Below are 27,419 nucleotides of genomic sequence, written 5' to 3' on the forward strand. Positions count from 1 at the left end.
TTTTCTGGAGATTTTTTTGTTTTTTGTTTTTGTTTTGGGACCAATTCTGGTGAAGCTGACGTCATGGAGAACTGATAAATTGTTCAGGAAAGGCTGTTGATTTTTCATTTTTGAAAGGGGGTATTTAGTAAAAAAACTTATTTTTAAAATTATAAATAAAAGACTATAGTCTTTAAATTTAATTTTAAAATTTTGGGATCTCTAGTTGTTATCCTAATATTCCCGGGCACTTCATCGTATTTTTTCCAAATAAAATCGGTCTCTTGGTTTTATTTACAGTTATTTCCACTTTAAATTTCCCTCAGGGCATGACCTCGTCGCTTTGTAGCCTCCTCTCGCCCTCGGCCTCGCCCGGCCATTCGCTCTCGCTATTACGCCGCCGCTAGCCGGTCGACGCCGCTCCTCTTCTCCGTTCCTCCTTGCCAGTCTTCTCCACGCAATCGTCGTGACGTTGCCTTCTCCATTTCTTCGTCGTGAGGTCTCATCTTTTTCCCCTTCTCTTCTCTGATCTGCTCATCGCTTGGTTCTTCTTTTTTGGCTGAGGTATTTATTCTTCCTCCTTCTGTTTTTGAGATCTTCTGGTTTTTCATGCCAGTCATTAGAGGCTTTAATTTTTTTTTTGATCCTTTGTTGTGCTGTGCTCTGATTTTGTCTGGAATCTTGTGAATATATGGAGAGCTGAAGTCTTTTGGGTGATTGATCTGTTAAATGAAAAAAAAGCTTGGATTGGAAGCTATTGTTCTGATTGTTTTGGTTCTTCAACAATCCATTTCATTTTAATTTGTTCTTTTTCTTGAAGGCTTGGTTACCTAGTTTTCAATATCCATTAAAATGAAATTCTTGGGTCGGAAACCATTGTTCTGATTGCTTTGGTTCTTCAATAATCCATTTCATTCTAATTTGTTCTTTCTATTGAAGGCTTGGTTCCCTGGTTTTCATACGAATTTGATCCCAGGCAGAATTAATTTGGATTCCCGTATTTCCCTTCTAAGAGAGGTAGGTTTCTTCAAATTTCAGTATCTGAAGAAAAAAACTTGCCCTTGAAAAAGGGCGAGTCCTTTCCTGTCGCGCTTTTTCTTGTCCAACGGGGGCCATGGGCCGGGCAGGCCGGCGGGAGCTACGCCTGGGCACACCCGTTTTTCAACATTTTTTTGTTTTGGAATTTTTTTAATCTTTGGTTTTTTCTTTACTGGCTGAGAACTATACTTCAAACCTTAGTGCTAGGTGCCATCAATCTAAAGCGTAAATCACCTTGCGACTTGCGGCCCAAAAAAAAAAAAAAAAAAAAATCACGCCGTGGGAAGTCCTCTTCCTCTTCAGTATAATGTTCTCATGGAGAAATTTTGACAAAATGTGGCAAAAACATAACTGGTAGAAAAAAATAACATAAATATGATTTTTTTAAAAAAGTAGATGACATATTAATCATATACTGTACCAGGACATATATAAATTGTGAGTGTATGATTGTATATATAAGATTCTATTTGTGTGCGCTTTGCTGGTTTTTCAGTAGCCATCAGGTAGTATTCTCTTGTATATGTTAAGGAAATAACCCAAAAAAAAAAAAAAACTCTACTCTACCCAAGTGCTCCTCTATTTTGTATTTTAAATTTAAATATATGACATTCTAAGTTTGTTCAATTTTAGATATTAATGATTTGTTTGTAATGGATGAGAAATAATTTTGAAACACTTTTATAAGCGTTTTAAGGATTTTTTTTTTTTTTTTACAAATCAAGTCCTGACATTTCATATGCAATTTCATGTTTTGTGCTTAAGTTAAAGATAACGTTTGCTTAATATAATATATAGATATATGGATTTAAATATTAAAAATTAATTGGATTGGATGGATGGATATGATTATGACAATTGTAAGAACTTGAATGATAAATATTATAGCTGACCATCAAATATCAATTATTTGTTCTTATTCAGCGTCATTTCATTGACAATCGAAGATGGCTCTCTACGAGAATGGAGAGGTTGCGATAGAGAAGAAGCCTAAGACGAAGATCGTTTGTACACTTGGACCGGCATCCAGGTCGGTCCCTATGATCGAGAAGCTTCTGCGTGCAGGCATGAACGTTGCTCGCTTCAATTTCTCTCATGGATCACATGAATATCACCAGGAAACTCTCGATAACCTTAGGGCAGCTATGGAAAGCACCGGTATTCTGTGTGCCGTCATGCTCGATACCAAGGTATTTCAGCCCCATTCTCAGTACTTGTTTACCAATTTTTTTAATTTTATTTTTTTATTGGATGAAAACTTGTTTATCATCTTCATCTATACTTACCCCCTGTTCATTATCTGTAATTGTAACTGCTGAGTTAGTTACTTTTATTTTTTCTATTCAGTTTTACCTATTTTTGCGATGTCATCTCGCCTTATACTAAAACACTTGTCAGAGCTGAGTCCAAAAAATTGTTAAGAGCAGGTAGATAAACTATTATCGATATTTTTGATACCTTGAACACTCTGTCATGGTTTAAAAGGTTTAAATATCATGTTTTGTTATCCAACCAAAAAAAAATTATCTTTTCATCTATGACATATGATAAAGTGAATAATTATTTCACCCATCATTTCACCACTTTAGCTATGTATTTTAGAATAATGATTCAATCATTTTTTTTTTGGTTGCATTTTTTGTTTCCAAGACTTGTTTAAAAAATTACTTTACAGAATTGTTTTAAGAATGTGAAAATTGAGAACAGAATCAGGCAGGCCCTAAGTTCTTTCTTTTCATTTTTAGTACTTCTGTCTTCATGTAATAGCAAACATGTTATGCCAATTGCATACTTAGTTTCAAAGGAGATGTGTCGATGCGCATGTCTAACTTTTTTATGCATGAAGGGAAACTTGTCAGTCTATGGCATTTCTCAATTGTCGTTCTCTCTGATGTTGTAGGGCCCAGAGATTCGAACTGGATTTCTAAAGGATGGTAAGCCTATTCAATTGAAACAAGGTCAGGAAATAACCATATCAACTGACTATAGCATAAAAGGTGATGAGAATATGATCTGCATGAGCTACAAAAAGTTGGCTGAGGATTTGAAGCCAGGCAGTGTGGTGTTATGCTCAGATGGAACAATCTCATTTACAGTCTTATCATGTGACAAAAATTTGGGCTTAGTTCGATGCCGTTGTGAGAATGCTGCAGTTCTTGGTGAGAGAAAGAATGTTAATCTGCCTGGAGTGATAGTTGATCTCCCTACATTGACAGAGAAAGACAAGGAAGATATCTTGGCATGGGGAGTTCCCAACAAAATTGATATGATTGCCCTTTCTTTTGTTCGAAAAGGTTCAGACTTGGTGGAGGTTCGGAAACTACTAGGAAAACATTCAAAGAACATTCTTCTCATGTCCAAGGTATGTTGTCACCCTGTTCATATTTCCCCCATTTTGTTCTCTTTAAGCGTATGTTAGGCTGTTGAGAAAGGAATGAAAGGGTTTAGTGGTAATTTTCTTTCCTGCTGTTTGGCAAATCTTTTTCCTCCAGAATTCCTTGAGCCTTGAGAACTTTAAAGTATAAAGCAGGGAGAGTTTTTGGAGTATGTTGAGGTTAGTTGAAAACGCTACCCACCTTTGTGATTTTAACAGTTTTTCATTTGTTAAAAAAAAAAAAAAATCTACCCCATCCTTATAAAATATCAAAAGCGTTCTGTTGAAACCCCTTCTCTTTCCTTTCCCTCTATTATTGCCCATCAAAACATGCCCTAAATCGTTATTTTGGAGAATGGAGCATTGATCTGCCTAATGCAGTCACACATCTGTGCTTCTGGATGCCATCTGTAATTTGAAATGTTCTTTCTTCTTGGTAACTAGCCATTATTCCTTGATTGCGATTCTATCTCTTAAGTATTAGAATCGCTGGTTTCTTTCTTTGCTAGTTCTAGATCTGTTTCTTCGCTGTCATATACAATATTTATTTTGCCTTATTTGTCTTGTGCTTTATTATCTTGTCCTGGGAGATTCTACTGGCAAAATGTTGCCATGATCCGTATATAAATGGAATTCACATTTCCTTTTGGATATGTAAAATTATTCAGTTACCTCAATCTTGTCACTCTTTCTTCATGGTATTATGGCTACAAAGCCAATCTACCTGTATGCTCAAGTACTGGTTCAACTTTTTATCCAGTATGAGTGAGAGAGTGGAGTCAACTCCAGCCATGGCATTGCAACATTCCAAGGGCATGCTCAGCCCAATCTAGGAGTTGTCAAGCCTTCACCAGTGATCATCACTAACCATAAGCTCTATGTGTTAAACTACATCTTGTGGAATTAGTCTGTGATGAAGCATAGGAATGCTAACAATTGAACACATGATGATCTTACATTTGAAGCATAGGAATGCTAATAATAATCTAGTGGTTTCATGGCTTATGAACTCTTTGACCACATAAATTGGGGGAAATTACCTCCTCTTCAAAGCAACTATTTTGGAGTCACTCTACACAGGGAAGTGAAACAGAGAGCTATGACATTGAGAGCCTCATTCATGACCTGAAGCAAGGTGCCATGTTAGCAAACCAATTATTGTATACTTTTACTAGATATTGGTAACAACTTGACTCTCTAGAAAATGTTACATAGGAGAGCATTGCTTAATTTACCACCAATTGCAAGATAGTTCAAAGAAGACCTATCAATTTTTTTCCTGGGTGTTGTTAGTAACAAATATGATGTTCTTGGTTGAGCATTGGCCATAACATTTCTACGTTGGCTCAATGAAACTCTAAGGTGAGAAAAGAGGGAGCCTAAAAGAAGCTTATGCAAGGAATGGTCCATAGCCATACCCTAACAGAAACTGTTGCACTTTCTTTCACAGGTCCTGCTGTGACTGATAATGAGCTTTGCACAAGGTGGTGGGCCTTAGAGTGACTATTGCCTTGAGTGGTCAAGGCAAAGACACTTGTAATTGCTGTCCCTTTTTTGAATCTATTAAATTCGTATTCTTGTATGTGATTTGCTCTCAATCAGTAAAGTAATTGAGGATAACAACTCTGTTGCTGATTATTCTTGTGATAGCCATGTATTTTCAGGGCTAGGTATCTAGGACGTAGTGATTGAATATACCTAGTGGCTGGTCTATACCATGAATGTGCCTAAACATTGTGTGAGGGAAGTTGTCTTAACCTCTTCATATCTCACAAATAGAATACTCATTAAAAAAAAAAAAAAACCAAGGGCCTGTTTGGCAACCTGTTTTCATAACAGGTTTTTGTTCTTAGGGAAAAAAATTAAAATACCTGTTCAAAAATGTGTTTTCTGTTATCTGTTCTGGAAAACAAAAAGGTTAAAAGTTGCTCTGCAGAATTAAAAAAACCAGAACATCTTTTAGATGTTTTGTTACATTTAGTTCTGCAAAACTAGAAAAAAGGTAGAAAATATCATGCTTTCATTAATGACACTTGTGCCAATAAAATTAATTATTCTTTACCCCTTTATTTTATCAGTTTGGATATGTTATTCAAAATAATGATTCAAACAGATTTTTTTCATTTTGTTTTGAAAACTTGTTCTAAAAGACCATTCTACAAAATTGATTCGAGAACATAAAAACAGAAAGCATGATCAAAGAAGCCCTAAACTTTCAAGCACTTTGCCCCACCTTTCTGCAAGTTTTGCCCCATACCTCTGTTTTCTTGGTTTGGGTGTACCACCCCTGCCCACTTGCTTAACAGTAACAAGCTTTTGGGTTACTCAATACTTTTCTAGAATGACTGGTATTTCTCTCTGCCACTTTGCCAAAATTCTGTATCATGGATTATGCCATTTTATAAAATAAAACCCTATTCTCCAAAAATTTCCACTGTAGAATATTTAAGTATTTAGTCTTATATACTTAATATATTTTTATCCTATCAAATTAGAACAAGTGGATTTTAAAGTGTTAATAATATTAATAACAAGAGCTTTTTATGGAGTAAATAATGTAAATAAATTACATGCCTTGAATTGATTTGGAAACAAGATTTTAAGTAGATGAGAATAAGCATTCAAGTTTTTCTAGTTTTTCCATTTCCATTTTTGGGTGGGAAACATTGATAACATTTTTTTTATTTGCATTCAGGAACCCTTCCCAATTTGGTTGTAGTCCAAAATTTGTCCTTGTCGGCAATTAGGTCCATCACTCACTTGTTCTTTTTGATTATGAACTTGTGAATGCTACTAGATGGGAGACTAATTTTTGGTCTACTACCTAATAGGACATAGTTGCACATTCTAGGAAGAAAATCACCTGAGGTAGAGGCTTACCCATTCCCTTTTTCTAGTTTGAAATAAGGGTCTATGAGGATGATTGTCTTGATATTTCTACATCCTCAAGCAAACCTTGCACTAAGTTTCTATTGGCAAATTGGTATCTTATGATAGGGAGAATGACAATACAACAACAACAACAAGCCTTTATCCCACTAGGTGGGGTCGGCTACATGGATTGCAAGACGTCATTGTGCTCTATCATTTATAAAGCTTTTAGGAATATTATTAACTAAGAGATCGCGTTTAACAACTTCCAAGAGTGTTCTCTTAGCCTTCCTCTACCTCTCTTAATCGGACTCAAAGTTATATGTTCCACTCTTCTCACTGGTGCCTCCCTTGGTCTTCTTTGTATATGCCCAAACCATCTCAACTGATTTTCTACCATTTTTTCCTCAATAGGTGCCACCCTCACTTTTTCGCGTACGTGCTCATCTCGAATTTTATCTTTACGTGTATGTCCGCACATCCATCGTAATATTCTCATCTCTGCTACTCCAACTTTATGCTTTTGCTGTCCCGTTAGAGCCCAACATTCACTATTATATAACATTGCCGGTCTGATAGTAGTGCGATAAAACTTTCCTTTAAGTTTATTAGGCACCTTACGGTCACAAATAACTCCTTTAGCTTTTCTCCAATTAAACCACCCAGCTTGAATTATGTGAAATATCTCCATTGATTTCGCCATCATTTTGAATAATGGCTTTCAAATATCTAAACTTTTCCACTTGAGGTATAATTTGATCTCCCAATTTCACTTCCAAATTATTGTCGAATAGTCCTTTACCAAATTTACAATATAAATATTCCGTCTTACTTCTACTCAGACGAAAACCTTTCGACTCTAATGTCCTCCTTCATAACTCAAGTTTGCAATTAACCTCTTCTCTTGTCTCTGCTATAAGAACTATATCATCCGCGAAGAGCATACATTTCGGGATTTCCTCTTGAATATGTTTCGTCAAAACATTTAAAATTAAGTTGAACAAATAAAGACTCAGAGATGATCCCTGATGTAATCCAATCTTTATAGGAAAATCCTTTGTTTGACCACTAGGCGTTCTTATACTAGTTTTTACTCCCTCATGCATATCTTGTATGGCTTTAATATAAGCAATCCGTACTCCCTTTTTTTCGCACACTTTCCAAAGCACTTCTCTTGGTATATGGTCATAAGCTTTTTCCAAATCAATAAAAATCATGTGTAGATCTTTATCTTTAAAACGATACTTTTTCATTAATCCCCTTAGTAGATAAATTGCCTCTGTAGTTGATCTACCTGGCATAAAACCAAATTGATTCTCAAAAATACTTGTCTCCAATCTCAACTTGTGCTCAATTACTTTCTTCCACAATTTCATTGTGTGACTCATGAGTTTAATCCCTCTATAGTTAGTACAATTCTGAATATCTTCTTTATTTTTATAAATAGGAATTAATGTACTTTTCCTCCACTCATCAGGCATTTTCTTGAACCATAAAATCACATTAAATAACTTAGTTAACCATCTCACCCCTTCTTCACCTAAACATTTTCACGCTTCGATAGATATACAATCAGGTCCATTGGCTCTACCATTTGCATTTTTTTAAGAACTTCCTTTACCTCCTTATCACGTATTATTCGATAGAATGACAAATTTTGTTCTCCTTCACCAGTTATTAAATCCTCCAAGTTACTGGATGAATCTTCTCCATCATTGAAAAGTTTAGAAAAGTAAGTCTCCCATCTATTTTTAATTTCATCATCTGTAACTAAAATTCTTCCCTCTTCATCTTTAATACACCTTACCTGTTTTAGATCTCTTGATTTTCTTTCCCTACTCTTGGCAATCTTATAAATATTTTGCTCTCCTTCCTTCGTCTCAAGGTTCTTATAAAATTCTTCAAAAGTTTTAGAACGAGCTTCACCAACAGCTCTCTTAGTTTCTTTCTTAGCCATACGGTACCTTTCTTAATTTTCCTCATTGTTACACAAATGTATGGCTTTAAAACAGTTATTCTTATATTTGATTTTGTCCGGTACACTATTATTCCACCACCAAGACTCCCTATCTCTCGGACCAGAACCTTTCGATTCTCCCAAAACTACTTTTGCAACCTCCCGTATCTTTTTAGCCATATCCTCCCATATGATGTTAGCACTTCCCTGAGATTCCTAAATTCGTTTATCCAAAAGATTTCGCTTGAAAATATCTTGCTTCTCACCTTTTAATTGCCACCACCTAATCTTTGGTGCTACTACTTGTCGACGTTTTTGGATTTTACTCAAAATACACACATCAAGGACTAGGATCCTATGTTGTGTCGTTACAGCATCTCCGGGGATCACCTTGCAATTTTTACAAAGTCTTCTATCTGTGTTCTTAACCAAAAGAAAATCAATCTGTGACCTTGAGGCTACACTTTTATAAGTGATGAGATGATCATTTCTCTTCTTGAAACAAGTGTTGGCAATCTTAAAATCATATGCCAATGAGAGATCAAGAAGAGTATGTCCTTCATTATTTAGCCCTCTAAAACCAAAACCACCATGCACCCTCGCATACTAACCAACTTCCCTCCCGACATGCCCATTAAAGTCTCCTCCAATAAAAATCTTTTCACTCTGTGGTATGTGTCGAATCAACCCCTCCAGATCCTCCCAAAATAATTCCTTAAGATTGGCTTCTGTCCCGACTTGCGGCGCATAAGCGCTAACAATATTAAAAGTCTCACGTCCAATTATCATTTTTAAGGAAATAATTCTATCTCCAATTCTGCTAACTTCTACAACGTTCTTCTTTCACTCTTTATCTATAATGATGCCTACTCCATTGCGTGCACTTACTTTTCCTGTATATCAAAGTTTGAAACCTTGAATATCCTTAGCTTCTTCTCCATGCCATTTTGTTTCTTGCAGGCAAAGGATATTGATTTTCCTTTGAATCATAACCCCTACAACCTCTACAGATTTACAATTTAATGTCCCAACATTCCAAGTACCGAATCTAATTTTGCTCTTATGGACTAACTTCTTTAGCCGCTTGCGTCCAGAATGACGCGGTAGCCCTTGCTAGTTTAACACTACATCCGGGTGCCGATGCAGCGGCTCTAACTCACTTATCACTGTACTCGAGCCATGCAGCGCGTTACTTACGGGCAACGACCTAGCATTAACATTATAACGTCTATTGTCCATGTTCATGATAGATTCAACAAAGTTTTACATTGGCTGTTGATGGCCTAACACAACCCTCCTCCTTTACCCGGGCTTGGGACTGACTATAAACATAGGCAAAGTTAGGGAGAATGACAATAAAGTCCTATAATAAGAAATTTATGACAGTTAGGTTTTTGACAATTTTTTTTGAAAATTAAGTTACAAACATTCATTCAAACAATTGCAAACGAAAATCCTTACTGCAATTTGATCGTTAATATTATGTCAGTTTTATAATATTATGTCAGTTTTATAATAAAACTGGCAATCTCAGCGTCCGTTCTTCTTTGAACGTTAATTTTCCTTTCTATAGGTTGTTTCGTGGGTTTTAGTGTTTTTGCCGTTAGAACTTTTCTAACTCTCTCTTTGCCTTCATTAGGACGTCCCTATTTATATATAGTATATAGATAAGGGTTTTTTGTTTCTCACTTAAATGTTCACGAAAATTTAATTAAATTTATCTTATTTAATCCATAATATCATCTCTATTTCGAATTTATCTTATAAATTTAAATTATAAAACTGACATAATATTCTCTCTTATCATGTTAGTTATTAAATTTAATCAATCATATAAAATTGAATTTAAAACTAACATAAGATAATATAATATAATATATATCACATATACATATCATATTATATACGAATATATATATACACATATATTTTGAAAAAATATATATATATATTATATTATCTATATTTAATTTTATGTATAATATATATATATATCTATATATTATCTATATTTAATTTTATGTATCATATACATATTAAATATCATATACATACATATGTATATGATACATAAAATAAATATAGATAATATATATATATATATATCTGATATATAACACATAAAATTATATTTTGAATTTTGTATTTCATATAAATATATATATAAATATCTATCAAATAATTATTCAAATATATATATATATATAAAATTCGTTCATCCTATATTACATTAATTGAATCTAGACATATTTCAGATTCAACGAACTTGGATATTATAAATCGAGTTGGGCTGTTCTTGTGTGTGATCCTGTAGACCTATATGAAATTGTTAATGGGCTAATCACGCATTGCAACTACCTAATTTACATGGGGATTGATGATCTAATGTAACCTATCATGCAATCATATTACATCTCTTTTATCACGCGATATTTTAGTCAAGTATGAGACATGGAATTGTGATTCTCCTTTACGTGACCGTTACTTTCTCGATCTCTAAGTAAACTGACAGTAGCGATGGAAAAACCTTTTCCATTGTAGTATGGCATACATTTTCTCGGTTTTACTTATTGAGGGGCTCAGTAATATCTCACTTAATGTGAGGGACAAATTTCACCTTGAGCACTCATATTCCTCTGCATGAATATTATTACACCCAATCATAGCCTTTATGGTTACCCGGTCAAAAGTGACTTTTGATTAGGTCAAAGTTCAATGGTTATCATGTAGGAGTCCATGATAATCTCAAGTCAAAGGGCTTAGGGATATAATTACATATGAGATAGGCTTATGACTTGTACCATGCAGCTTTCTCATAGCTGGTCGGTCCAGCACTTTGCACTCTTTCAAGTGCCTATGACTTTAATTTGTATCTCTATAATTAATCAAAATCATATTAGTCTTGTCTCATTTATGATCCCTCAAAGATAACCAATTGGGGACATTTAATACAATCATTATAATTTGTGCAGAGATATAGTTATCATATTGAACTTGCAATTGTTATGATAACAAAAGAGAAATTCATTAAATAACAATGTGCATAATACAATGATTGGCCGTAGGGTACAATTTTCAACATTAATAAAAGATATAATTTTGATGGGAGGGTTAATAGACATGAAGTGAGATTAGTTGCAAAAGTCTGCACTTAAACATGTGAGGTTGACTACTTAGAGCCTTGTTTTTTTCGCTGAAGTCAAGGTCCTCTTGTCCAAGCAAGCAGACTTAGTTTGGCCTTTCTTTCAAGGAAGAACTCTACAAGCTCTCATCAAGGAATTTGAATAAAGGACTTCAGAATTTTGAATTACTTCCTTGGATTGGAGGTAGTCAAGTCAAAAAAAGGGATCCTTATATCTGAAAGGTAGAATGCCCTTGATCTCCATGAAAAACTTGGAATGCTTTAGAATGTGGGTACTTAATCATATGAAAGCCGACTATAAAGTTAAATATGCTGTTGTTGATATTGAAAGATACCGAAAGCTTGTAGGCAGCTCATACTTGACTCATTCAAGATTTGACATTCCATGTGCCATCATTTTGTTTTTTGACTAAATCTTCTGAGGCTCATCTTGCTGCTACATACAGGATCTTGATAGCTAAAAATGGCTCCAGTGAAGGGAATCTTCTTTCGCAAGGGTGAAAAATTGAATTGTATTGTGATGTTGATTGGACAAAATCTGTCATTGCTAGAGATAAACTTTAGGCTAATGTTCATATGTTTGAGGCAACTTAGTTATTTGGAGAAGCAAATGGTGGTTGCTAGAAGTAATATTGAAGCCGAACATATAGCTTCGGCTTATGGCATCTGTGAAATCTTTCCTTATTTAACTCTGAATTCACTGTGCTTTAATTTTCTTAATGATGCTTTATTTCCTTATCTCAAGGGATTCTATTGACAAACATGTTACCATGATCTGTGTGTAATTGTGATTTTTGATATATATGTTCAGTTTGTGTTCAATCAACTTTTTGTTATTTTTATAGCCATTGATATATCAACATGCACTTGGCAGGTTGAAAACCAAGAAGGGGTTGCAAATTTTGACGACATCCTTGCAAATACAGATGCATTCATGGTTGCACGTGGTGATCTTGGAATGGAAATTCCAATTGAGAAGATATTTCTCGCTCAAAAAGTCATGATTTATAAGTGCAACATTCAAGGAAAACCAGTTGTGACTGCAACCCAAATGTTGGAGTCAATGATTAAATCTCCCCGTCCAACTAGAGCTGAAGCTACTGATGTTGCCAATGCAGTACTTGATGGCACAGATTGTGTGATGCTAAGTGGTGAAACAGCTGCTGGAGCATATCCCGAACTTGCAGTTCGGACTATGGCCAAAATATGTATCGAAGCTGAAAGCACCCTAGATTATGGAGATGTATTTAAAAGGATTATGGAACATTCTCCAGTACCGATGAGCCCATTAGAGAGTCTAGCATCTTCTGCTGTCAAGACTGCCAACTCAGCTAAAGCAGCTCTTATATTGGTTTTAACTAGAGGAGGAAGTACTGCAAAACTAGTGGCCAAATACAGGCCAGGCATGCCAATTCTTTCTGTAGTTGTTCCTGAGATCAAGACTGATACTTTCGATTGGTCTTGCAGTGATGAGGCCCCTGCAAGGCACAGCCTAATCTTCCGTGGGTTAGTTCCAATATTAAGTGCAGCATCTGCTAGAGCTTCTCATGATGAGACAACAGGAGAAGCTATTGAGTTTGCCATTCAGCATGCCAAGAAGAAGGGTCTTTGCAAGAATCGCGATGCTGTCGTTGCCCTGCACCGAGTCGGCACTGCATCTGTTATCAAGATCTTGACAGTGAAATGATCACCAAGTAAAAGGAGTTTTCTAGCTGTTTGTGTTTTTTCCCCCTCACTTTCTCTGCAAAATTTTGAATCGGTGAGTTGATGATGTTTCATACATAGAAAGGATATACCTATCTGAATCTTTATGTGAATGATGAAAACGTCAGTTTATATACCAGAAGCGTGTACTAGGGGCGGTTCCCTGGGGTTTGGTTAACCATATTATTCTATTATTTTTGTCTTGAAATGGAAACTATTCACTTTTTGAGGTTATCAGCTTGTTGTGATTCTTCTTCTTTTCCTTTTGTTTTTTTCCAATTATTAGTAAAAAGTATTATTATGATTCAGGTTCTCTGATTATTTTTTTTAGGGTGAAATTTCATGCATTGGCAATTTTAAGGGCTTACTCAACTAAAATATTTAGGAGCTGGCCATGTTTTTCACGAGGAATCTAGGTTGATAAGGTAGGTTATGGTGGTGGTTGATCGTTTGCATTTCTCTTTTAAGAGAGATTGAACGCTGAACGATGTCAAGAGTGGATAATATTTTTTTGCCAACAAAATTGATCCCCTTGAGTAATTTATTCATGACAAATAAATGTAAATATAAGTTAATTATGTTATAATGATGATAGAAAAAGAAAATAGAATAAATTAAAGAGGTACTTTAATTTAAAAATGAAGCCTAAGACATGCAAGTAAAGATCCTTTTTTCTTTTTTTTTTTTTTCCATTGTGACGTTTGTTTTTTGCCCAATTTTTTTTTTCGCCAGCAATGATTGGTACGAATAAAAAGGAAGCAATCAACCAAAATAATTGCAAATGACATGTTTGTCCCTTACATTTATTTAACTAATTATATGTTGTTTACGAAAGGAGGATATCTTTAATTTAAAAATTGAGGCATACCGCGAGTACAGGTCTTGGCCACTGTATACATTGCTTCAATCCCACCTTTATCTTACCCAAAAAAAAAAAAAAACAAACAAACAAAATAACCTATACATTGTAGCATTTCTTTTAAAATTATAAGGGAAAACATATTTGCAGTCGTCGCTATGTTACTCAATTTTAAATTAAGTTTTTATAATTTATTTTATTTTAATTGAGCTTTTATAATAAATTAAAATTGAGTGAAACTATAATGATAGTTAGTAAACCAAAATAACTTATATATTGTATAGCATTCCTTTTAATTTTTTTTTTAAAAGGACTTGCAAGTATATTTTTTTAAAATTATAATACAGAGCTTAATAACAGTCAAAATTAAAAGATGTCACTATTATCATTGAATATCTATTATTTACTAACTCCACCATGTAGTATTAAATAATTAATTTTAAATTTTCCCTTTAGGAAACTAGCTGTTGTGGCTTATTTTTAGAAGATTTATTATTTATTTCATATTTTTCTGTATTTTCCTTTAGGTTTAGATATTATTATTTTGGAAAAATTTTCCTAATTATTAATTATGTATATTGATAACTTATTAATTATTAAACTAGTAAATTGTTGTTAAAAATTCTTTTCTGACTTACATGAAACAATTCATAACCATTTATTTAAAAAAAATTAATTATTTAATCTTCTAATTTTTTATTCTATTCAAGTGTGACTTAATCTCTTAACTTTGATTTGTTTAAAAAAATTCATCCTTCCTTTTAGGGGGTCATATAGTAGATTATGCTTGCTGGTTAACTCTGTTAACTTTTGTTTACGTGGCATCCAAACTAGCACAACCTCATCCAAAATGGCAACTGACTAAAAAATGAAAATACCAAATAGGAAACCTAATCTGAAAAACCTAACTGCTGCCATCGAAGCCTATAAGCTGAACCACGGAGAACCCACGACGATGGTGAGACGGAGTTGGAGGTCGAGATCGTGAATCGCTTACTGCAGCCAGAATCGCATGACAATAGCTTCAGCCATAGTGAATCGCTAGTTAAGTGGAAGACGCCTATACCTGTGGAAGATGCGTAAAGAACTTTCAAAAAGTCGAGACGGTACCCTCAGAACCAAACTTCATTATTAGCAAGTGTTTCTTGTTTTCTTCACAGGCATTATGGGCCACAGTGTAGAGCTTTTTGTTTGCTTTTGGGTTGTATTCTTCTTCACACGATATTTACTTGTGGCCCACCATTAAATAAACTTTGGCAAACTACTAGTGGTCCCCTACAAGCATAATGTACAGTACGATTTAGTCACTTGCGTGCTTTAATAGTGTCAATTAATTATAATAGGATGCGTTTACAACTTTTTTCTTTGATGTAGTTTATATATAAAGGCATTTGTACATGGATACTTCAAACAGGGTGAATATGTTTTTGGATTCAAGCACTGAAGACAATACTTTTAGCTTTGACGGTTTTAATAATGATGAAGAAGCATTTGATAATGTGACTGATTTGGCTTTATTAGAAAATGAAGTTGAAGTTTCACTTTCTTCTAATCGTAAAACACATTCAATTAAATCTGTAGATGATGATGGTGCAGTGACTAATAGGCATGTGAAATATAATCCAAATGTGATTGGCTAATATTGCTAAGCAAGGGAATATCCAAAGTGTGGCATGATTATGAATAACATATCATAGTCTTTTAATGGACATTTGATAGAGACTAGGGAACTTCCAATCATTGGATTGTTAGAATGGATATGGACATACATGATGACAAGATTTCATTTGAACAAAAAATAAAAAAGAAAGAAATTTAGAGCTCGTAGAAGTGTATGTCCTAATCCAAGAAGGAGGTTGGATAAAGAAAGTTATTGAATCATGAAAGTAGGTTGCAAGATGATTTAGGGAATTTGAATTTGAAGTGTCCTATTACTCACATAAACTTGTGGTTGATCTTCTTGCAAAGAAATGTACATGTAGATGGTGAGACTTGATTGGTATACCTTGTAGGTATGCAACTATGTCAATTTATGCATTGTTGATTTATCAATATTGTATGTTTCACTAATTCATCATTGATTTGCAATCTTTGACATGCATTGAGTGGTATTTATGTAAAGCGAGAAAACCCTCATGATTATGTTCACAATTACTTGAAGATAGATGCTTATATTGATTGTTACTCGCCTACTGTCAAAGCAATTAATGGATGAGAATTGTGGGAAGCTACTGGTAAAGAGAAGATATCCTCCATCCTATCACAAAAAGACCAGGAAGATCACCAAAAGAAAGGAAGAGAGCAATAGATGAGCCATCACAACCTAATAAGATTCATAAGACAAACCCAAGCCTTCAATGTTCATCTTGCAAGAATTATGGGCACAATTAGAGAACATGCATAACATCCTCAAATTTTTAATCTGATTATTTAAGCCTGATTAGAGTAATTAAGTTTATTTGTGAGATGTGTGGCCAAAGAGGTCTAATGGCCGTGTTTGGTTATAATTTCAACCTGAAATGTGGGTTCAAAGTAAAGTTGGGTCACCTAGAAGAGGAAGAAAATTTGAAGAGTAAGATTCTATGCCACGCATTGCGGCTTGTGGATGGGTCACTGTAGTGCATGTGTGCTGATATGTCTGGGGAGGACTTCCTGCATATGGTCACTTTTTTGCAAAGTAAGATTGCAAAATGAAGCAAAAAAAGAGAAGAAACAAAAGGAGAAGTAAAGGAGAGACGATAATGCTCTATTAGGGCAAGTAGAATTTGAATATTGAGAGTAAGTTGTAGCTCATAAACATTAAAGGTAAGCTTTTCAAACCTAAATCTACTTTCCTCTTGCATTTTCTTGATGTTGGAAGTTAAGGTTTGGTTGAGAATGATAATTTAAAAGAATTTAAAAGTTTTTATCATGTTATTTATACTTGTGAAAATTACCAGAATTTGAAAAAATATCATTAAAAATGCTGGATATACAAAGATATAATAAATTTTTAAAATAATTAAATAATAAATAATTTTTATAAAATAAAAATGAACAAAGATATCATAAAATTTTAAAAATAACAAATTAATAATCACTTTTTTTATAATCTTAACCAAACATAAAATAATCTTCTTTTTATAAAATACCTACAAAATTAATCTCTTTTATAAAATCTCTGAACTATCTAAAAATTATTTATTTTTTAAATCTTATACAAATGAGCACATAATCTGACTTTGAACTTTCATCTACCCTTCATAAAAGACAATTTCATGTTTTATTGTCCTTTGCTATAACTATAAACAAAAGTCAGGGTCAAAGCATACTTAGTTTTGTGTTATACTTACTAATACCTGTTTTTACACATAGCCAACTATATGTTGTTGTATCTTGTGTGTGAAGTATGCAATGGTTGAAGATGTTAATTATTGGTATAGATGGTAAATTCACAAATGTTACTTTTAATGTACTCCCTCTGATCTTATTTAAAAGGTAGAGACAGAAGATTTTTTTTTGTTCTATTTATAAGTCACTTCATTAAATTTTTATCGCAAATTTTATCATTTGACCTTCATTGAATATTGACAAGAGAAAATATATTATTAAAGTATATATATTTAATATGAACAAAGTTGAGAAATTATTAAATTTCTAGATAGAGTTAATACATTTTAAAATTTTTTTTAGTTTTAGTGAAATATGTTGGAAGTATCATATAAAAAAGACTATAGGAATAGTGTATAAAGAGATTTTTAATAATCTAACTTACATATGGCAACCACCCATTCCTTGAGGTCTTGTATTTTTATATATTTTTTAATTTTTATCTATCTTTATTTTGTGTAACAAATTGTTGCATCCACTTTATTTCCGTCTTTAAAATTTATTTATGATCATGTTATTCCCCTATCTTTTTCTTTGTTTGGGTTATTACATATTATTTATTCATCAAGAAGTTATTTCTTTTTATTGTTTTACTCATATAATTACTTAATATATATTGATTACCGTTATTTAACACTTAAAATAACATCCTGTGCAACGCGCGGGTCATCAAATAGTTAAAACATTAAATCTGGACTATCTACATTTATATGGACGGTCTAGATTTCTCTCAAAATTCAGCGGAGCTGTGGAGGCGCGTTTGCTTAGTGGAGCAAAGCCAAGTCCTAATAATTCCTTCTATTATCTGAATTTATGACGATTGAAATTTCATGTGTTGTGACAGCCCCCCACGCTATAATAATTCTCTACAATGCATTTACTGTGCACCAAAGAAAGAACTCTAACAATCTTATCACAACAAGGGTAGTCGGGTATAATCTACAATACCTGAATCTTGTAAGCCTCTAACTTTGTTCTTTTTGGATATTTTATTTTGTCTTATTATCCTTTATATATGTGTGCCTATGTAAAGTGAGATGGAATATATAGTTGAGTTTTATATATACATGCATAGGGTTTAAATTCTATGAAGTTGATAATCGGTAAATTTATGTGAAATTTGTAAGGAAGAAATGGGAGTTTTTTTATTTTATAAAAATAATAAAATAAGGAAAAAAATACTAGAAACGAACGGCTTTAAATAAGTTCACAGGTTTCATCTTGAGAGGATTTAAATCCACATACATATGGAGTGATATTTAGGGTAAGATATAAATGTTACAATTTCAAAGAAGCTTGCGTGTGCCATCCCGACAACGAAAGATTTTAAGGCAACCTCTTGTGTATGGATTAGCAGGCGTCATTAGTATCTGTCTTCTGTGTATACTTTTGAAGCCTTCTTCATAATAATTCACGCCGTTTACTTCTTTCCTGCCAACCACCTTAATGGTCATCGCTGAGAGTACTATTAGCACAGCACAAAGCAACACTACTCCTTTCATTGCTTTTGACGTTGCCATATTATTTGATATCTCCAGAAGCAATCCCACTTTCTTTCTTATGCTTCTTCAAATGCTTGCTTGCTTAAATTCTCTCCCTAGTTCAAACGTATATATACACATATACACATATACATACACGCGCGTTTATTCTATTATAAGCCATGCATTCAACTACTATCTGTTATTATTATCTTCTTATTCTGTATTACTTTGTTACACCTTAAAATGAGAATAGCATACTTTTTAAGATTAGTTTCAATAACAGAATTCAGTTTCTTCTTCTTTTCTTAATATTTCCTACTCCTATGATGATAACAATAGTCCTTTTTTAAAAAAAGAATTGTCTGTAACATGATTACTTCCTTAAAACAAACCAGCCAAATATACTGATTACATCGATTTACAGAGAAAAAACAGAGAAAAGCAAATTTCTAAAAAGTAACCGTAAGAAACAATGGTCAATTTAAGAAATGTCAATAGAAAAAGGAAATAAAGACAACAAATTTTTCAATGCATCAAAATATTATTCCAACTCCACTTTTTATATGCTTTATTTCGGTGGAAATAAAACTAGAAAGGAAAAACATGTGTATGTGTTTGTATGAATGTCCTTAAATGATAATAAGTGTATAGATAAAAATAGTTGCGTTTGTTACTGAGATTTCTCTTTGAAATGTAACCCATTATCACTAACTTTTTAGGTGAAGGTGTAAGGTGAAACAAAATCAAGAAAGTTATTGGTCAGAGCTATAGCTAGAAATGGAATAGAATAGTTACGTTGTGATAGAAGAATGTCAAGTAATTTAAGGGTAGCTGGATTTGTTATGTCTCAAGGGAAAATATGTTTAAAGGCTTCTATGGTTGTAAGATAGAACTTGGGAAATATAAAACTTTTTGATAAAAAGATCAATTAATGAAAAAATTAGTGATAGCATGGATGATATGGCGTTAATGACAACGAAGCTTGAGGATGGTAATTATAAGTATGATGGCATGAAAGAAGCCCAAGGCAATGAGTAAAGAGCCCAATACTTCTAATCCAACATGCCTAAAGACTCTTTACAATATATTGGAGGTTTAATGATAAGAGCCCGAACTAAAGCTATGAAGCAAGCCTTGTTTAGTCTTGTGCAAGAAGTCTAAGAGCTTGGAGAGCATTGGGGTACTCCTCTCAAGCCCAACGGAGAGCATCTATAGGTGTATAATGTGCTTGAAATCCAAATCCATAAAGAGTCAAGCCCAAGAGATGCAAACCTTAGCCTAATGCAAGGAAGACTACAAGTTGAGTCTCTTGCAAGCAAGGGGGCATGAAACTCTAATGAAGAAGTCAATGGTGGTGTGATTTTAAATCTTTTATGATCCCTTGATTGTCTCCTAAATTGTTTCTTATTTTAATAGTCCTTTGATTTGACTCCCTTCGTTAAGGAGCAAGATTACTCTTAGTTTCCTATTTTGAGTTTAGTCAAAGATTAGGATTGATTATATTATTAATTTTTAAGTTTTGTAATCCCATAATTTTAGGATCACATCTCCTAAATTATGTGGCTGAATATTTTTTCATTATTTTATATTATTTCTTGTTTTAGTATTAGAAAATTAGGGTTTTAAGTTTAGTCTTCTATATAAGCCTATATAAATTAGGCATGCTCCCTTTTGTAAACAGAAGAGAAGTTGAATGAAAATTATTCATTTTAAAGTTTATAACTCTTGTGAGCCTTAGTGCTTTGTGGTGGCGTCTCGTGTGAGAAACAAATATGATCAAGAGTGTGATCAACTCTTATGGTGTCTTCAAAGGTTGAGGTTCTTAGAGGTAAGTGCTCTAGAGGATCTTATCCTTGATCACTATCTCATTGTTTATTTCATAACTTTCTTTATTTTCATCATAAATTTCATCCCTTTCTTTTTGTTCTTGTGTTTTTGTTGTATTTCAGGGTTCTGTCCCTAAACTAGCACGATTCTACTTCTGTGTCCCCTATCAATTAGTTTACAAGTACATGAGTATGCAAGAATTCTAAAGGGAAGGGGGAATTGAAGAGTTTTAAGTCTAGAGACACATTAAATGAAACATAAGCAAAGTAGTTAGCTAGTACATGGATATCATGCACTCGGGATAGAAAAGAGTAATGCTTCAAAAGTAGGTAATGAAATAATTTCCTTTTGTAAATATTTGGAAGAGGAAGACATACCTGAAAGTAGCCGTACAACTAGATATAAAATGCGAGAACAGAGTCACGGGACCAAACTTGATTCTTGATTCACAGCAAATGCACTTGACGAGAAGAAAGAAGGAAAAAGAGAATCGCAAAGTGAGAGCAATCAGTTTTCAAATTAATGTATCTCTTGTGGCTCTCTTTTTAAACTACTCACACTAATGGGAGTTACCTCAGTGTTGTGTACGCGTTGTGCTCTATAACTATTCCCTCTCTAATGTAAACAACTGGGGAAGAATCACACATTTGACTTTAGAGCATATTACGCTTTCAGACCTAAGTCTTTACTATATTCTAATAAAATCCCATAGGCTTTATATTGTACCTGATCCACTAAGAGTGGAATACCCAACATCTCCCACTCACACTTAGTGGAGAATTTAATATTAGTCTTGTTCCTTTTTCTCTCCTTGACCGCATTGGCTTGATGTCTTCATTTTGGGTTTTCATATAAAGAATCCTATTAAGAACCAGCATAAATAACCTTAAAATTGAATTTATTCTTAATTGAATTTGTGCCTTAATGTCTTAGATTTATCAATATGTACTTTTCTCATTATGACTAATCTAATCCCTCTCGAGTCAATCTAAGACTCAGATAGTCTCTTTTATATGCATAGTATTCACACTTATGAATCAATAAATTGTTTCATAAGGGACATATCTTGAATGCGAGCATGGGTGTGTATTTTTAAGGCAATCTTCCTTTCGCCCATATATCACTTTGATAAGAGACAATTGCTTTCCTAACATAATACCTTTAGGTCGCATCAATCATGACCACATGATATTTGTTAAAGTAGCAAACACTTACATATCTCCATAATAATGTCAAAGTCAAATGACATCATTGAAAGGATTTTCCTTTCTAAGACTCACACAATAATGAAGCAAGGATTTATTCACTTGCTTCCCAATTGTGATTCTTAAGTAGATATGGTATGAAACACATGTTATGGTGTTATTCTTACTTGTAAGAGCATATGTTGTTTTCATTTATTATTAATAATATACAGATTTAAGTTTAGATACTCGCTATACCTAAATCCAAATTTTTCTATTCTATTGATCTCACATGATGTCAATTTAGAAGAATTTGTTGCTTGGCTACAGGCATCATAGATATGGAGACCTATGACTCAATCCAAACATACTTATGGATATCATCTCGACTTGCTCTTTGATTAAGGTGATATATGATTTGTGTTTCTTCTCTACCATATCTATAACCTCCTATTTTCACTCAATATAAGAGACTATACTTACCATATCAACACATCAATTACTATATTTAAATCTCATGTGAAAAGCTTTGGCCAAAGACTTATTTTGTAAAATCACATCCTATTAGAGAAAACACAGTAGAAGCAATTACACAATCATCTAATACATAATGGACACAACCTATACACATTCCCTTCTCAACTACATGCATTTACATCACAAAATCAAGTTGAGAATTGGTCCATGCGTTGCGGCATGCAGTATGTGTACCGTGGCATGTGGCACAGAGCCATATGCTTAACTTTTCTATGTCATGCACTGCGGTATGTGTCACCATACACCGCAGCGTGCTTGTCTGATTTTCTGTTGTTATTTTGATAACAAAAATGATAAACTTTCGACATGCGCCATTTTCACATATGATATCTGATCGGAGTGACTCAGGTGCCAAAATGTAGCTTATCTCATAAGCTAACTAATGAGATTATTTGGACATGATCTAACGATCTGATCAAAATTTGGACACTTGGGTGTGAAAAGTCACTTTTTCTAAAAATTTATTCACCCAAGCGCTCAATTGAATCTCTTTCTCTCATTAGACTACTTTAGGCCTTAAATCAAGTTTAAAAGGACCTAATACACCTGATTGACCATGTTATATCATAATTATACACATATATTGAAATTTGACCCTTCTTGGCCAATTTTCACATTTCACAATTTCACACAACTAGCCAACTCTTGGCATAACTTAGCCAACTTGGCTATTTCTAATCATAATCATATACATTTACATTTGCAATACAATCTTAGCCCCAAATTACTCATTTCATCATAATTTCTCACTTAGGCTTAAGATTCACCAATATCAACAACAATTTCAACACAAACATACTCAAAATCAAAGCCCCTTAATTCATTTCATCACAAAAACATATAATCGGGCTAAGATTCCATAAAAAATTATAACTCAAGTTATGCATGCAACCCTATGGCAACTATATGCACATTTATACACAAATTCTTAGTTTAGTTTATTGCACAACTCTGAATTTACATGGCTTCACAACTCAAGTCGATCCAGACTTTTTTCCTTTGCCCTGATCACTTCCTGATCTTGTAAACATGTAACCATAAGGGTGAGATAAAAATTTCAGCAATAGAATAACTCATTCCTATTGACTATCACATAAAACAATATGGAAGGAAAGCATAGTATACCAATTAAATCTCATTAAATAGCATTTATATTACATATATCATATCCATTCCTATTCATATATCGCATATCCATTCCTTACTTTTCACCACTTTCATATATCATTCTATAACATCTTGTATCATGATCACTGCTAACCAATCATTAATTTCTATATCATGAAACTATAGGCTCACCTTAGACTAATGTACATTATCATTGGCCTTGAACTCACTTATAGTGGTAGAATCACCCAGCTAAAGATGTTCTAACATACATACGGACTATGGTTTTTCCCAATACACACAATGAGGCATTGTTGACTCCAACACCGTATCACAAGGACACTAAGGAGTCTCACATCTCCAACACCACATCTCAATAGACATTAAGGAGATCTTCTCTAACACCGCACCTTATAAGGCACTAAGGTGAATTGTTTCCAATACCACACCTTGTTAGACACTAAGGAAACCTTGCCATATAGTCTTTATCATCACCTCTCCACCCAAGTGAACTCCCACCCCTATGATCATGCTTTTCGAACCATTTAAGGCTACCATTCACCATTTTACACATTTTCTTACATATAGCATATATATATATATATATATCATTTGAAAACACCCATTTCAATGTTTCTATTCGATCAAAAGCTTTCTCATGCAATATTCACACAATATTATAAATCATGCTTAATCCAAAACAAGTTCATGCACTACATAACATACTAATATACTGTTATCATAAATAGTCAAATAAAGAAATTTATTCGGTTATCTCAACCTTTCTATCACTAAAAAAGTTACCCATGAATTTCAACTACTACAACAGCTTATCTCAAGCTTCCTTTCTCTACTCACACATCTAATATGCTAATCTGAACAACTTTGGCACATTTTAGTCATTTGGTCCATTTTGACCAAAAACTTATATGTACAACTTAGGGCTATATCCATCCGTAAATTCTTTTGCATTTATCCATTTTAGGTTCATTACTACTCAATTACTTCTTTACATCACCTTAACCTATCTTATTTCACTCAAACATAATTTTTTCCCTAACATTTCTCTCTCTAAGGGCTAAATTGAGCCTACAGGTTTAAAGCTCTATCGTTTAGCTTTACACTAGTCACAAAGCTCTAATTTAACTTTTGAGAACCTTTTTATTACTATTGGACAAGAATCAAACCTCTCAAATTTCACTAATTCAATTTTCCTATAACTCATTTTCAGAGAAATTTTGTGTAGAATGGAAGGTAAAAGTTATACATAACTTACTTGATAAGTAATCAATATGAAGCACTTTCTAATGGCCTAACATGGCTTGCCTTAGCTTCTCAGCCCTTCTTCTCTCCTCTCATATGTTTCTAAATTTTCACTTTTAAAAATTACCAAATTTCACAACTTCAGAAGTGATTTTTTAGTTCATACACTATAGAGCATGCAATGCAAGCCGCAGCACGTGGCACAGTGAGATTTCTTCTTACCATACACACTTGTTTTGACTTAAAATGTACTCCTTCTACCCGTATCTACCCATACAACAACCCAACAAGTTAAATCATTAAGTAATCATCTGAATCTCTAATTCCACACTAATTACTACTTTATCCTTAATTAACCACTAATTATGGGATTAAGAAATTCAGGATGTTACAATATCAACATTTCTGTTGCCTTGTTGGTGAACACAAATATCTCATCACTGATTTGAATGTCAAAGGTAGTTGCTCATGTGAGAGAGTGAACCTTATCAACCTATATGACATACTAAACATTGTATATTCTCGAGTGCATACATATGGAAGTAATGAAAAAAATCTCATTAATGTAACCAAATTATTACATCAAGTCTGTCTTTTCATGATCTAGACTTTCCAAGAGCTCTTACATGTTTCTTAAATATCTCCTTGTCAATAGGTCTTGTTAGGAGATTTGCTATCATACATTTAATGGAAACGTATTGAACATTGATAACCTTTTGTACTATATAATCCATTATAAAGTTGTACTTAATGTCTATATGTTTGGTATTGCCATAGTACTTAGGATCTTTGGTGTAGGCTATGGTTGCAATGTTGTCATAATGAATTAACATTGGATTTGTGCTTTCATTTCTAAATCTAAGATCTAAAAATTTCTTTATCCATATAACCTCTTGTATTGTTATAGTACATGCTACAAACTTAGCTTCCATAGAGTGTAAAGCAATACATGTTTGTTTCTTACTGCTCTAACAAATGGCCCCATTGTTTAGCAAGAAAGTGTATCCTGAAGTTGATCTTCGTTCATCTTCATCTCTACCTAAATTCATATTAGAGTATCCTATCAAGCATAGATCAATCACTTGGTAACACAGTGCATAGTCAATAGTACTCTTTAAGTATCTTAAGATTCTCTTTACAACCTTTCAATGTCATTCACCAGGGTTGGATTGGTAGCGACTCACAAGTTATATGGTATAGTAGATGTCTGGTCTTATATTGTGTATGCGTGTTATATTGTGCATGTGTATGGTCAACTAGGTGTATTTTGTCCATTGGGACTTGGTCAAGGCTCAAAAAGTGGCTAATGATAATTGGTTTCAAAATGAGATACTTAAGTGACAAAAATTTGACAAAAAATGGTCAAAGTACACTTTAGTGTCTAATATTTGATAGAAATATCAGATAGGGATAAAACTACTATCATTAGTTAGACTTTAAAATAAGCTTCATGTGGGCGCTTAAACCATCCCAATCGAACTTCGTATGTGAAAATGGCGCACATCTGAATTTCACATCAGAAATTGCCATTTGACAGCAAATTTAGATGTGTGCGCCAAGGCACATGTGCTCGCATGTTATAGTGCACGACACAGAGTAGGCGATTGTGGCCTTGTGCCATATGCCACAATGCATGTGGCACAAGCCGTAGTGCATAGTGCAAATTTTTACTTTATTTTTAAGTGATGCATATGTTTTCTTGACTTTTGATACACCAATTCTTCATGCTTTCGCTATATATGTAATTGTGTATGGGGTTGAATAACGTAAATGATTATAAAATATTTTCTAGAAATTTTTTATTGGGATCCTAATGTTTTCAAAAATTTTAACTTAAAGATTAGAAGTAATTAGTGATTTTGTAATGGAGCATATGGTAATGTCAATGAGGGCATTACACCTAGCATTCCTAGCTAGCTTAATCATTTTATTTTGATTAATATGCTCTAGTCTAGCATGCTAGATATTCATATCAACATTAAAGAGGTGGTACAATAAACTTTGTCAACAATATCTGTAATAAAGAACTTTTTCAAAAGAAAAGAACAACCATAAAATGTTGAATTGTATGTAATGTCAGTGATCTTGTTATGAAAATTAACTACATACACAAATTCTAAAAGGCAAGCAATAGAAATTAAGTTTTGTCATATGTCTGATGCATGTAAAACATCATAAAGAATTAAGATTTTGCCACCTCGCAAGATCAACTAGCAAGTTCCAATGCCTTTCACCTGGATCCTCGTGTTGTTGCCAATATAAAGCTACTTACTTTGATTCAACAACTAATGGTACTCTACGAAGGATCCATGATCCTTGCTTATGTGGTTTGTGGAGCCTGAGTCTACAATCTAAGAACAGGGAATATTTTCAATTAGAAAAACATTACTGGAAACATAATAAAAATGTGAATTCACATAATCCACAAGTACCTAATCACGTCCTACTTTGCTCAGGATAATCCTTTGCAAAATAGCCCATCTTTTAACAAGAGAAACATTTGACCTTTTTAAGTTTAATTCTCTTTTTTTCATTCTTATTGAAATGTTGTTAGTCCTTCTTTACCTTAGGACCACTCTTGTTACCTTTCTTTTATTGCTTCTTGTCCTTCATGAGCTGAGTATTTGAAAGACCACCTTGCTCGACAAGGTAAGCCAATTCAGATGACTTATAAGCCTTTAGAAATTCAACCACTAGCTCCAGGAGGTACTTAGCATATCGTTA

General features: G+C 33.5%; 1 protein-coding gene across 3 annotated transcripts; it reads left to right on the forward strand.

Annotated features, from left to right (window-relative positions):
• The first annotated feature begins 300 nt into the window (after positions 1-300).
• Positions 301-13,299, forward strand: LOC129313164 (pyruvate kinase, cytosolic isozyme). Of its 3 annotated transcripts, XM_054956112.1 has the most exons (5): positions 301-543; positions 919-996; positions 1,942-2,207; positions 2,918-3,379; positions 12,236-13,299. In XM_054956112.1, exons 3-5 carry the CDS (start codon positions 1,965-1,967, stop codon positions 13,046-13,048), a joined length of 1,518 nt encoding a protein of 505 aa, XP_054812087.1. In that variant the 5' UTR covers positions 301-543; positions 919-996; positions 1,942-1,964; the 3' UTR covers positions 13,049-13,299. The 3 variants fall into 3 exon arrangements, with proteins under 3 accessions (XP_054812087.1, XP_054812086.1, XP_054812088.1); XM_054956111.1 differs by lacking the exon at positions 919-996; XM_054956113.1 differs by lacking the exon at positions 301-543 and having other exon boundaries at positions 987-1,127.
• The last annotated feature ends 14,120 nt before the right edge of the window (positions 13,300-27,419 follow it).

Source organism: Prosopis cineraria, unplaced genomic scaffold (genome assembly GCF_029017545.1).
Source record: "Prosopis cineraria cultivar Desert tree isolate PC_DT_omini unplaced genomic scaffold, ASM2901754v1 PC6, whole genome shotgun sequence".
Taxonomy (NCBI): Eukaryota; Viridiplantae; Streptophyta; class Magnoliopsida; order Fabales; family Fabaceae; genus Prosopis; species Prosopis cineraria.

Bases quoted from the DNA above. Each gene is read 5' to 3' on its own strand.
- LOC129313164 (XM_054956112.1), top strand. From the start codon at position 1,965: ATGGCTCTCTACGAGAATGGAGAGGTTGCGATAGAGAAGAAGCCTAAG. The intron at 2,208-2,917 runs GTATTTCAGCCC...CTGATGTTGTAG, and splicing joins CCGTCATGCTCGATACCAAG to GGCCCAGAGATTCGAACTGG. The intron at 3,380-12,235 runs GTATGTTGTCAC...TGCACTTGGCAG, and splicing joins ACATTCTTCTCATGTCCAAG to GTTGAAAACCAAGAAGGGGT.